This window comes from Asterias rubens, chromosome 1, assembly GCF_902459465.1.
Source record: "Asterias rubens chromosome 1, eAstRub1.3, whole genome shotgun sequence".
NCBI classification, from domain to species: domain Eukaryota; kingdom Metazoa; phylum Echinodermata; class Asteroidea; order Forcipulatida; family Asteriidae; genus Asterias; species Asterias rubens.
The window spans coordinates 4,822,430-4,836,639 of NC_047062.1; the positions used below are offsets into that span (position 1 = coordinate 4,822,430).

Here is a 14,210-nt window from a genome sequence, read left to right on the forward strand (position 1 = left end):
ACCCTCTTTCATTTTGCAATAAGTCCTCGTCTTTTTTTCCTCTTACCTTTTTCTGTTGATTTTCCGTAAAATGTACAGAGAGACATCTGTAAAATGTTGTCTTCATTCTCCTCTGAATTTAATAATAATAATAACCGTATTTATAACGCGCCTTTTGCCAAAGGATACAAAGCGCCAGGTATTATTACTGCAAGGAGTGGGGGCGATTTTTGAGATAATATAAGACCTAATCCTTAAGCACAATGTAATGGTTTACAAGGTGTTGTGGCGCAATATGCTGCCAATCCAGCCAGGAACACCGGGGCGAACCCCTTCTCTTTTCGACAAGTGCACTGGGTTCTTTTACATGCGTTTAAACAACACATGGGACCAACGGCTTTACGTCCCATCCGAAGGACGAAGCAATGGTAATGTGTCTTGCTTAAGGACACAGGTGTCACAGCTGGGGATTCGAACCCACACTCTGCTGATCAGAAACACCAGAGTTTGAATTCGGTGCTCTTAACCGCTCGGCCACGACACTTCCACAATTTAAACTAACAAAGATTTATTATGCAATCACTCCACTTTTTTCAAATCACTTTTTTTTTTTTTAAGTATTTTCCACAATTTACTTGTATTATAGAGTGATATCAAGTTACTAGACAGGCTCTTAGCCCACTAGAGACAATACAAAATGAAAGATTGACTACTTTGATGGACAAAGTCAACACTTTTTAACCATGAAGTATTTATCATACATTAGTTCTTTTTTTTTTTTTTTTTAACAAAATAAGCGATTGCCTTCAAATTTACAAAAAAAAGAATTAGTTGTTGCCAAAGACCAGTATCCCTGCTTTGTGTGACCCAACATACATGTACAAATAAACCTGTGAAAGTTTAATATCAAGCAGTCACAAAAATAGTGGAGAATTTTTGACTCGTAGGATCAAAATGAACAAGCACTGTATCAATTCAGGTGAAAACAATGGTTGAGGGAAGTTTTCCATCATGACCATTTGTAAATGCAAATATTCAAACACTATGTTTTCATTCTTACCAATGTTGTGGTCACCCTTTTAGCAGTTAATGAATTGGGAGAAGAAGAAAATATTTATTTAAAGAAAACAACTATATTCAAAAAATAACTTTTTCTTTAAAAGCAGTGGACACTATTGGTAGGTACTACAAACAAAATTATCAGCATAAAAAACTTACATGGTAACAAGTAAAGGGGAGAGATTGATAGTATAAAACATTGTGAGAAACGGCTCCCTCTGAAGTGACGTAGTTTTGCGAGAAAGAAGTAATTTTCCACAAATTTAATTTTGTGACCTCAGAATTAGATTTTGAGGTCTCGAAATCAAGCATCTGAAAGCACACCACTTTGTGTCAAGTTTTTTTTCTTTTCTTTTATTGTTATCTCGCAACTTCAACGACCGATTGAGCTCAAATTTTCACAGGTTTGTTATTTTATGCATATGTTGAGATACACCAACTGTGAAGACTAGTGTTTGACAATTACCAATAGTGTCCAGTGTCTTTAATAGACAAATGTTTTAAGTCAGTTTTGGTACCTAAACAGATGGCATGCACTCTGAGTCTTTGGCCAAGGCTGTGACCTTAGACTTGTGGACCTGTGAACAGGTGCACTGATGTAGCCTTGGCCCTTGCCCTAACCCATTCTCTTGGACAAAGTTCTTATAAAAGAAGAAGTCCACTGTGCCATAACCACAGTTGATACTCCATGGAATTATGAAACCCAAGCAAATCATGATTGTAGAGAGGGCATCATTCAATACTGATGAGATATTAATTTTGCAAAGTCGTTCTCTGCAAATTTGTGATGCCTCAGGAAAGTTGGAAATTTATTATTATTTACTGAGAAATAAAAGCATGGTTTCAATTGGGCCATTGACATTCATGATATATATCTATCAATGATAACTAATGGTTAGGTGTACTTGTCTGGTATCCTTAATGTTTCTTAATCAAGCTTGAATGCAATTTGACATTGAAATCTGTCTATTTTTTAATTCAGTTTGAAAAGAGATTCCCAATCGTCGGAAACTTGACAAAATTATGCAAGAATTTTTTTGTTTTAGTCATTTGACATTTAATAAATGAGAAGGTAGTTGTGACATTATTGGGGGAAAAAACCTGACATAATTTGAAAGTCTTTTCAACAATTTAAAAGAATTATCAATTTGTTTCTTCTTTTTGTTAAAACACAGAGAACCCTCATGCTGTAACCAGTTCCCAATTTTATAGAGCTGCTTAAAGGCAGTGGACACTGTTGGTAAATGTCAAAGACCAGTCTTCTCACTCAGTGTATCTCAACATACACATAAAATAACAAACCTGTGAAAATTTGAGCTCAATTGGTCGTCGAAGTTGCGAGATAATAATGAAAGAAAAAAACAACCTTGTCACGCGAAGTTGTGTGCTTCCAGATGCAAGTTGATTTCGAGACCTCATCTAATTCTGTGGTCTCGAAATCAAATTCGTGGAAAATTACTTCTTTCTCGAAAACTACGTTACTTAGAGGGAGCCGTTTCTCACAATGTTTTGTACTATCAACCTCTCCCCATTACTCGTTACCAAGTAATGTTTTTGGCTAATAAACATTTTGAGTTATTACCAATAGTGTCCACTGCCTTTAAGCACACAAACTAGCTAAGCACAACAAAATTGTGCTTACCTGTAAAAGGGTACCAGCCAAAATACTGTTTTACATGTAGCAACTGTGTCTGGTATCCTGCTTTTTGTTGCTTAGCAGAATTTATATAGGCAATATTTACTGTTTAGGCAGCTCTATTAAATTGAGCAGGCTATGTACCTATTCATCCACATAGTTATTGGAATTCATCTCAGTTAGAAAAAACTTCAAGTCTGAAAGAAGTTGTTGATTTTTTTTTATTACAGCATTTTTTCATAACCATTAATTTTTTGGACAAAAGACAGAGTACAAATGTGTTTATTATGTACATGTATTCTTTATATGGTAGCAATATACAGACATTTTCCTTGCAATTCTGGCTTTGAAAACAGATTTGAGAGCCTGTTGTTTGACTTAGGCAAAGTAAAACGTTGATTTTTCTTCTTTGATTATGGTATGAAGCATGAAGTTGCAATAGTATTTGATCAGTTTTGAGTTTCAGTTAGTCAGAGACAAGACTACACCAATCATTGTGTTTAATTTATTTATTTATCACTTGTTGTGTGAGTTGTGGTCACACAAGAATATCACTAATCACTGTTTCTTGAATTGCAAGTAGGCATGACCTTTTGTGTACCAGTTTGTATAGGAGCTGCGTGGGTGTTAGCTAACAAGTTTGAGGCAAAACCTGTTGATATGAAAGATTCAAAGGAATCAAATTCCAAATGTCAGAAAAACACGTCTGAGAAACTGAGACTATTGTCCCATCAATGTCCAATTCCCTTTGATTTGTGCAAATAGGAGAATTCTCCTAAGACTTTTTGATTGTACGGATCGAGGAATTCTACAAAGTTCCTCTTACTAGCACATAACAAGGGTTCCCAGTCTGATCTATCTGCGATCGAAGCACATCCAAAGTTAATGGGTGTGTGCAAAGACAAATGACCACGGTCGGTGTGTGTTAGAGGTCTAACAACATGCACCAAGGGACAAATGGTGCAGCAATAGTTGCTCATGTCATTTTCAATAAGCCAATTTGAGGTATTGTGGACACGGCACTATGACGCTATTAATAGGTTAGGCTAACTTTGTCTGTATCACACCCAAACCAAACAGTACACTTCTATAGTGGTCAGTATACCTCAAAGAGGTTAATGAGGATTGTCACACTTCCAGGTTGTAGTGTACTGTGCCTGCACCCAATTTCATAAAGGTGCTAGAGGCATAAAATACCACTGAACAAGTCCACCACCTGGGTAAACCATGAGTGCAGGCATGCAACTTTTACTGATTTCCTCTTTTTTATTCTCAGTTTTACCATTCAAAATTGAAAAATACTATACAAAATCATTGAAATTTTTCAATTTCATCTTTTTTGTGAAGTTACAATAGCATGCCTGTGAGTGGGAACCAGTCACAAATGGCTGGTAAAAGCCTATTGCTTCTTCGCAAAATCTGCACATGCTTAGTGATTTTGTTTATGCTTAATCAACTTATTGAGATTGGGTTCTGCCGTCGATTTCACCAAACTCTTCCTAACTTAGGATTATCTGAGGGCTTTGGACGAGTTAAGTTCCCTATCCTTAAGACAAAGGACGCATTGAACCCATCCTAAGTTAGAGCGGGTTACTCGTCCTAACTCGAGATTAATCCTAGCAATTCGTGAAATCGGCTGCTGATCATGTAGTTATTCTTTGTCATCTGTATATGTAAGGTCTTTCACTCAGGAGTTATGCTCGGTTTCTTTTTCTATAATATGGAAAGAATTTAACACGATTTGTATAAATGTATAAACAATAGATCCTCATGTCATGCTATACAGTATGACTGAACAGTACTTTAAAAAGAGATTTACAAATTAATGTACAAAATGAAGACAATTTTTGACTATTGGATGATATTTACTGGGCATAGGCACTCTATGATAATTATGTGTATTTTAAGTGGATTTATTTTGTGATGGATGAGCGGAGAGGGCATTCCTCGTTATTTGATTCTTGTTGGTAATGGTGGTGTAGACGGCTTTCATTGTTTTGATGATACGGTTGTTTATATTTTCATTTGTTGTGCTCCAGACGGCTGTTTTATACCGGCTGTTTTATACCGCAGGGAGTGTGTTTCAAAGGGAAGTCAACTTTGAAATAAATTGGCTAATGCAGATCTAATGAAAACTGAAAAAGGAAATTTGTGGTTTTTTATAAGTGTTTCTGTTTGTTAGTTTGTCTGTTGAGAAATATGTTGGTCTAGAATTTTGGGTAATTTATTTGTATTATTTTTCATGTGACATATCTGTCATGCAGAGCTGCATGCACGCACTCTGTTATCCACTGCTTAACACGGATGAATTTCACCCTGACTCAGTTTGCTACATGATTTTTTGCCACAACAGTCACCTCAAAAATACAAAATAGTGAAAGGTATCGGTACATTTGGACTGAGCTTGGCAAGTTGGGTATTGTCATTGGCATAGTAGAAAAGGGTGAGATTTCTAGAATGAGATTTCTAGAATCGTGTTCGAGCAGATTTCACTTGGTTCACACTCAAGTTTGTCGGAGTGTGGGTTCGAGTCCCGGTCGTGACATGTGTCCTAAAGCAAGCACTCAACCATTGCTTCGTTCTCCGGGGATGGGCATTCCGAGCCGTAGATGTCCAAATGTATGTGAAAGAACAAAGTTTTGTACACCTGGCGTTAAAGGGAAGGTACACGTTTGGTAATTACTCAAAAACAAACACTAACTTAAAAACGGACTTGGTAACGAGCATTGCAGAGCTGTTGGTAGTACAAAACATTGTGAGGAAAGGCTTCCTCTGAAGTAACGTAGGTTTTTAGAAAGAGGTAATTTCTCACTTAAATAAAAGACTTCTAGCTAGAAGTCTTTTATTCTTATCTGAAAGCACACAAATGCGTCCAACAAGGGTGTTTTTACTTTTATCATTTTCTCGCAACTTCGATGACCAATTGAGCCCAAATGTTCACAGGCTTGTTATTTTATGGTTATGATGGGATACACCAGGTGAGAAGACTGGTCTTTGACAATTAGACAGTCACACTATTGGTAATTTTCAAAGACCAGTCTTCCCACTTGGTGTATCTCAACATATGCATAAAATAACAAACCTGTTAAAATTAGAGCTCAATTGGTCGTCGAATTTGCGAGATAATAATGAAAGAAAGAAAAAACACCCTTGTCACACGAATTTGTGTGCTTTAATATGCTTGATTCCGAGACCTTAAATTCTAAGGAGGTCTCGAAATCAAATTCGTGGAAATTACTTAATTGTCTCTCGAAATCTACATAGAGTGAGCCGTTTCTCAAAATGTTTTATACCATCAACAACTCCCCATTACTTGTTATCAGTTTTTACCCTAACGTTATTTTTTTTATAATTACCGTTAGTGTCCACTGACTTTCAAAGGAGTTCGCTTTTTTGTGAGTAATAATGTCAAAAAATTTGAAGTGTACTGGCCCTACTCTTACGCCCGTATATTGATAGAGTGATGTGTGAAATTGTACAACTGAACAAAAACGGACGGAACGAAACGTCATCGCTGACCGAACTATAACAAAAGTGCCAAGGTTTCGACCAGTGATACAAACTGCTTGAGAATACTGTGGTTTCGTGCAGTAATGAATCGTGGTTTAAATTGTACTAGATGTAGGCAGTGGACACTATTGGTAATTGTCAAAGACTAGCCTTCACAGTTGGTGTATCTCAACATATGCATAAAATAACAAACCAGTGAAAATTTGAGCTCAATCGGTCATCGAACTTGCGAGATAATAATGAAAGAAAAAACACCCTTGTCACACGAGGTTGTGTGCGTTTAGATGGTTGATATCGAGACCTCAAGTTCTAAATCTGCGGTCTCGAAATCAAATTCGTGGAAAATTACTTCTTTCTCGAAAATTATGGCACTTCAGAGAGTGCCGTTTCTCACAATGTTTATTACCATTAACCTCTCCCCATTACTCGTCACCAAGAAAGGATTTATGCTAATAAATATTTTGAGTAATTACCAATAGTGTCCACTGACTTTAAACGGCGTACAATGCACATTGTTTGTGGTCAAATAACGGTTACCTTTAGCGACATCACTTCTAACGAGAGTGTATAATATTAAAACAATGAAGCCGAAGCAGTTATTTACATTTTAAAACTTTTCGTCATAGAGGAGCGAGAAAACCAGGCTTTTCTCAACAATAGTCAAATTTATCCACCAACAAAAATACCACTAATCTGGTTCCGGCTCAGTGAAACACGAGTATAGGGTGTCCACCACCGCTCAGTTACAGCATAGAGTAAGGACTCTATGATTACAGTCAGTCCCCTTTCGCTGACTTTATATTTAGAGTGCCAATCCACAAGTGTTTTCAGTTTGCATTGTTTGGGGAAATGATGTTCTATTCCTGACCACTATCCCCTGTGGTTAACGGTTCTTCACAACCGTTCTGATTTTGAACCCCCTCACGCGTGTCGGTCGATGTTACCTTTTTCGGAGTTTCTTGCCGTCGCTTCCCAGGTTCGACGAACCGTATTTGAGGTACGGGCCCTTCCGCTGGTCAGCCAGTCACTGGGGTTAAATTTATGTTTGATTTTGTATGAAAAAAATGATATAAATGTAACAAATTGACAAAGAGATTTCAATTTCATAGGTCTGACATGATTTCGATTCCCATTCTTTCAATACGATTTATTTTGTAATGAACTTGGTACTGGAACTCACAAGTTATTGTCGTATCGTGAGAAATATTCCCGTTCAAAAATATCGTGTGCGAGAGACAGGATTGTCAGTTTCAAAATTATTTGAATTTGATGGGAAGCAGATTTTGCACGTGCACACATTCCCGCACAAAACATTAATTAGCGTGTTTCTCTCGAAAACGATACCAAGAGATTATGTGTTAAAATGCTAATGTTTAGTTGGTTGTATTTCGGCTGAGTGAAGGGGTATAAACAAAGAAGAATGTTTCCATTACGGAAAAAAATGATAACAACTGAAAGCTAATTACTCTTTTATATTTCAAGTCAAATACCGCGTACATAAGACCTTTGGGATTAAATTTCTTGATGGTCTAGTACTCGACATTTAAATTGTAAAGTTTCACTACAGATACAATCTTGTTTTTCTCGAAAACTCAATAGTTGTGTTTGTCTTCCATGTTTTCGAGTATTCACCTTTATTTTCTGGATATTTCAGTCAACAACTTTTGATAACCTCGGTTATTATTCAGTCCCTTATTCTCTGAACACAGACAACCTCGTTACTTCACAGTGATTATACGTACACATTATTATGCCCGATTGCCTGCGTCATGCCTCTGGCGCAGAAATCAAGCTCTATAGACGAAGAGTATACGCGGCTACCAAACAATACCGCGTATCTCATAATATATGCCCATTATTGGCTCGTCATAATTTTATGCACGGTCGACTCCATCACCTTCCCGTGAATGAAACTTTGAATGGCGAATCAGTGGCGTGGAGTACGTCGCCGTAGGGAGGACAGGAAGTGTTTGGAACAGCGATGCACAATTCCCATTCATCGGTGACGCGCGACCGTGCCTCATTATGCGAGAGAGGAGTCCCTTTTTCCGACGGCTCGTCCGTACAGTGACGATTTCTTGGTAGATTGTAACTTCATCATGGGCTGAGCTGGAGGGCCTTTGTATCTTTTCCAATATAATACACGTGCTCGACTCCAACTGTCCATACGTCAACAACGGTTGTGAGAACCGCACACAGCTGCGCTGTGATTTTGTCGCTGCTTAAGATGTCACTTGCATCGACACTTCAGCACCATCTCGTATCTACTACTCACTTCAAGTCAATAGTCTACAGTGGTTATTCTTCTCTAGTAGTATACCGGATATCGCCTTAAACCCCCTCCCATTCTCCGGACCACCATCTCTTGCCTCCACGAGGACTACCGCTCAATTTGCCCGCTGGGAAAAATTACTACTCCAAATTACCGTGAACGGACGGCAGATCAAGCTACGGTGAGAACATTATTTTTGTTTTATCAAGAAATCTTGCGATCTCATTGTTCTGATTGTCCAAGGGTGCGTTGATATTAAGTGGTTTAGACCTACTATCGGCTCTAATGTGTTTAGAGCTGAAATGATACCTTTGTCACTGGAGTATCAACGTCAACTTAAACACGTGTGAGAAAATAACCATCGATTTTGACCATACAATAAAACTAACGAGGAGAGAGAATTATTTAAGGTTACAATAATCACACCATTGTTGCTTTCATTCATTAATTGCATTTTCATCTTTTGCATTTTCATCTAAAATATTTGGATGTGCACTTGTATAGTGTGAGTGGCAATTATAAAAGTAGCATATTATTGTTTATTGTTTTTTAACAGGTGCCTGATGTGATCCTCTATTGTGATTTATTAACATCGTGTTGAACAATTAGGATGTTTAGTTCCACTTAGTTGGTTAATTGTGTATGACGCGATTAACTCAACGCGGTGTTTTTGTTTCTATAAATTAATTGATTATTACTGAATGAAGCGTGTCCTAAGAGGAAACGCCAACGACGCTAAGCTCATAAAATTCCAACCAGACCCTGAATATTTCCTGCAATCTGTGCCTCACATAAATGAGTTTCATAGTGCTGGTTTAGATACCAATTGTGACTTTGGTGTTCCCATTTACATGACAGGTGTTCGGGTGTCGACGAGGGGACTTTCGGCCGCCGTCCCAGGCAACAGCAGCAAGCTCCGCTGCCGGTCCGGGCATGACGGTTGCTGTGCCTGAAAGAACAGCCCCTACACCCCCATGGCGACCTCCGACTGACCCGCTGCCGCTTACTGCTACCCAGCCAGTCAGCCTGTGTTACCATGGCAACTTCTCCCTGTCTCTCGTGGACAACGACAGTGACGTCAGTGATGACGTAGTGGACGCGGACAGCATACGTAGCATCCTAGAGCTTGCAGGTAAACGGACATTACACAAACCTATCGTTACGGTTGTTTTCTATGCATTGTAGGCATGATCTATCTATTGACGGGCGATTGGAGAAATGACGTAGTTGTTTCGTAAGATATTCTGACCCGAATGCTATAGTATTTGATAAAGGCCGGGGTATCTACCGTGGTAAAATAGTATCGCGTTGATTGCGTGGGTTGGGACTTTGGGATGACTTTATTTATAAGGTGGGCAAAAACAAATAGTCGCTGGAACAGAAATAACCGTTTACGTATAAGAGCCGTCGGGTTGTTGTATAACACTTACAAGAAGACTAATAATTTTTAAAATAGACTATACGAGCTAAAAATAGAATGTTTTCGTGGTAATTGATTTGTACTAACGTGGGGGAACCTATGACGTTTTTACATCGTAACATGGTTTTGTTTTGAACACCCTTTACTAGATCATAATTCTGGTTTCCACACGGTAATTAATGTTTTAGTTTGATTGATTGATTGATTTATGTATCTATCAATTTGCATTTATTTTTATATGTCAATTAAACCGTCTTACTTTTTCTTCCTTCATTTCTTCATTCCTTTATTTATGTATTTATTAACTTATTTGTTCATTTGTTCTTAAATTCATTCAGTTGCATAATTATATCTGTTTCACTCATATTTTTGGGAGAGGTTCGGCGTGTTCTCAAGATGTTTATTTCTATGAAACATCTCCCTATACATTTGAAATGTTTTAATAAGCCGAATTAATAAATATCTTTATGTTTAAACATTACAGAGCAGTGTGCATTGGGAATATCGGCAAAGGACACCGCCCATCATCAGGACATGTATCCGAACGAGTTATCACCCCCATCAGCGAGTTGTGAGGAGGCGACCACAACGTACCAACCTTGCCGATTTACGGCTGGTGTCAAACGAAAACTGGACTTCGACTCCGTAGCGGATGACGAGACGGTCGGAGGTAGCCTTGCGTCGCGAGAGGACGGGGGCGAAAGGTGTGTCTCAGACTATATGGACCAGCAGAGGATGTTGGAAGTGTCTCTGTGTAAAATGAGGCGCATGGAAGACCCAGAGACGTCCCTCCGAAGATGTGTTCTTATCAACAATATGACGGTTAAACTGAAGCGGGAATTGGACCATCACGAACGGCCTGTGCTGCTGCCGAAGAAACGGCACTCTTTCCGGCGTGTCGATTCCATCAGCGTACAACCAGATGTGGTGGGGTTGACAGCGGCTCATAACCCGGGGTGTCGGTATGACAGCTACAGGGGAGGACTCCGGAGGACCCTTGATGATGCGTTTGAGAAGACTGGTCTGAGCCAGTGTAAAGAGTCTGCGGATGGCTTACGGGATAGCTTGGAGCTACCGATGCGTTATAACAAGTGTACATCCATGGAGTCAGACTGTGGAGAAGCGGCTGACGATGACGACGGTGGCACAGTGGACGGTGAAACGCCCTCAATCTTCGGCGATATCGACAATGTGTTTCAGAGTCTTCTTTCATGCCTTGGCGAACCCATGTAAACTCTACGTGTTAAAGGCAGTATATGTTTCCATAAATTAAAACCCTTTCTGATGACGGCTCGCTATAATATTGTAAGGGAAATACCCCATCTAAATTGCAACATGCCTTCGAGATTTACGAAAACTTTCCTGTACAGTGTATAAAATCTACAAAATGAACTCTAACTCGAACTTCCTAAAAAGATGTACATGACTTATAAACAAGATTGCAGCTAAGAGACATGTATTTATTATAGTTTTCAGAAATAATTGGTATTGTGTGAGCTGTAGGGCCTATACTGTGATAACGGTGTTGGCAAACAGGCTGATATTGAGACTTCAATGGATTTTTTAAATAAGAAACGTTTTAGACGGACATAAGTCATGGCCTTAAAAAAAGACTGTCCACCAATGGTTGACTTTTCGGTGTGAGCAGAGCCATGAAACAGTGCCTATTTCCTCAAAGCTTCGAGCAAAACAAAACTTGAAGTAGGTCTACAGACAATTATTATTGGTTGGCATCTAAAGGTTACCAACGAAAATACAATTCACACTATTGCTGCAACTGGTACCCACTCTTAACTTGCTTGGCAAAGGAATTTGGTGAGCAAAATTGTTATTAATGTAAAAGCTCTGTGAAACTAACTCTGATGTGTTCGTATGAATGTCACATGACGTCTGAAACAGTAAGCGCCACACACTATTTTGGGCTGATAATAATATAATATCGAAGTTTTAAAAGCGCACGTATCTACCAAACAAGGTACTCAAGGTGCTGAGTATATACAAACTCCCAGAAAGATAGGTTGTTACAATGATACATTTTGAGACCCAATTATGTAGCACCTTAAAGGGTTTACAAGGTGCAAAGGCGCACACAGCAGCCACTGCCAGGAACACCGGGCGAACCCCTTCCCTTTTCGAAAAGTGCATGTTGCGTTACACAACACATGGGACCAACGGCTTTACGTCCCATCCGAAGGACGAAGCAATGGTTAAGTGTCTTGCTTAAGGACACAAGTGTCACGGCTGGGGATTGCGAAGCCACACTCTGCTGATCAGAAACACCAGAGTTTGAATTCAGTGCTCCTAACCGCTCGGCCATGACACTTCCAATCAACAGTTGCGTCTTTCTGCTGGATCATCAGCAGCAGCCGTTTTTAATATGGCTTTGGTTTGAAATCTCCACTGCAGAGGCTCAACAACCGCTCGATTGCGGCTGGCATGGAACTTTTATAAAGCATGCACCCAAGTCATGAATTGACAAGGAATGTACCTTTCGCCACAATTATCCCAACACTGGTTTGCAATAATGAATTATCTTTGAAATAGGCCTATCTCAGCGCTTCTAATTATGAATACGTTTGTCTGATTATTGTTAGCCTATATATAGTGTTTTTTTTGTGTCTTCATCAGTAACTTCTCAAATCCCAATTTGTAAAACTTACGGTAACAAATAAATGTTGAACAACCAGACCTCAGAGAAAGACGTCTTTAGTTTAAGTTTTGTTGTTGGTAAACACATTTTACAGCCACACTGTAAACAAAAAACGTCGAATTCTGTGAACAATCAAGTACTTGCCAGTGAAAGACATATTTATATATTATTGCATGACAGGATTTGGTGCAATTTTATTACAATGGCTGGCATTTGATTGCAGCATGCAGCCGAGTGAAACCATCGGTGATATTAAGGGACAGTGACACTGGACACCTTGGGTATAAATTGTCAAAGACCAGCAGTCTTCGCACTTGGTGTCTCAACACTGCATAAAGTAACACAACTGTGAAAATTTGAAGTCCATTGGTCGTCGAAGTTGCGAGAAAATAATGGAAGAAAAAAAACACTTGTCACACAAAGCTGCGTGCTTTCAGACGCTTGAAATTCATTTCAAATAATTATTTTAGTGAAAATTTACTTCTTTCACGAAAACTACGTTGTTTCTCACAATGTTTTATACTATAACCAACAGCTCTCCATTGCTCATTACCAAGTAACTTTTAATGCTAACAATTAGTTTGAGTAATTACTAATTAATAGTGTTCGGTAAAGTTGCGATATCCTTTACTTGTACTGTTTTCAGACGGGACAATGTTCTCTAGAGGCCTGGTATTGGTAGAAACGTTTTGACCAATGAGCTTTCAGAACACTTTAACCAATCTATATTTCGTTTAAACATAAAAAATGGGGTTCAATGTCATATAATAACATTTTATAAGTCCCAAGGTGCTACCAAACATTAAAAGACAGAGAAGCATTTTCGGGGTTGCGACTTATTCAAATTCCGTATACCATTTTGCAGTATTTTTACCAAAAGTGTACATTATTGGCTTTTAAAAATGATAATAACAATAATCTGTAGCCTGAAGGCTTTGTGTGAACACAGCGACCATGCAAATAAAATCATAGTATCAACAAGCAAAGAATTTGAGAGTACGTGATTAATTATTACTTTTATAGGCTTACTGCAGTACGAAGTGTCCCGAAGGTATATACGAAGTGTCCCGAATGTATGAAGTGTCCAGGGTACGAAGTGGCAAAGATACGAAGTGTCCGACATCAGTCAAAGACTAGTCTTCACAGTTGGTGTATCTCAACATACGCATAAGATAACAAACCTCATGAAAATTTGAGCTCAATCGGTCGTCGAAGTTGCGAGATAATAATGAAATAAAAAACATCCTTGTCATAGTACGAAGTTTTGTGCTTTCTGATGTTTGATTTCGAGACCTCAAACTCTAAACTTGAGGTCTCGAAATCAAATTCGTGGAAAATTACTTCTTTCTCGAAAACTACGTCACTTCAGAGGGAGCCGTTTCTCACAATGTTTTATACTATCAACCTCTCCCCATTACTTGTTACCAAGTAAGGTTTTTTGATGATCATTATTTTGAGTAATTACCAATGTCCACTGCCTTTAAGCATTCCTGCTAAGCTAGTAAGCAAAAGACCAGTTTTAAATCATACAAGCGTTCGGCTGGTAACCTTTTTTTTTGATAATCACAGTTGTTTTGTGCTTTTTAAATTTGTAATCTGGGCCGAGGATGTCCACAATGATTCTTTGCAAGCAATTATTGAGCATGCACGGGTCAAATTAATTAAGGATGCGATCTCATTCAAT

General features: G+C 38.6%; 1 protein-coding gene across 1 annotated transcript; it reads left to right on the top strand.

The window, feature by feature from the left end:
• The first annotated feature begins 8,261 nt into the window (after positions 1-8,261).
• Positions 8,262-11,966, top strand: LOC117307105. The gene is made up of 3 exons (XM_033791768.1): positions 8,262-8,637; positions 9,315-9,588; positions 10,361-11,966. The coding sequence occupies exons 2-3, from the start codon at positions 9,390-9,392 to the stop codon at positions 11,107-11,109; spliced, it is 948 nt and encodes a 315-aa protein (XP_033647659.1). The 5' UTR covers positions 8,262-8,637; positions 9,315-9,389; the 3' UTR covers positions 11,110-11,966.
• Positions 11,967-14,210: the final 2,244 nt, after the last annotated feature.

Bases quoted from the DNA above. Each gene is read 5' to 3' on its own strand.
- LOC117307105 (XM_033791768.1), top strand. From the start codon at position 9,390: ATGACGGTTGCTGTGCCTGAAAGAACAGCCCCTACACCCCCATGGCGA. The intron at 9,589-10,360 runs GTAAACGGACAT...TAAACATTACAG, and splicing joins TAGCATCCTAGAGCTTGCAG to AGCAGTGTGCATTGGGAATA.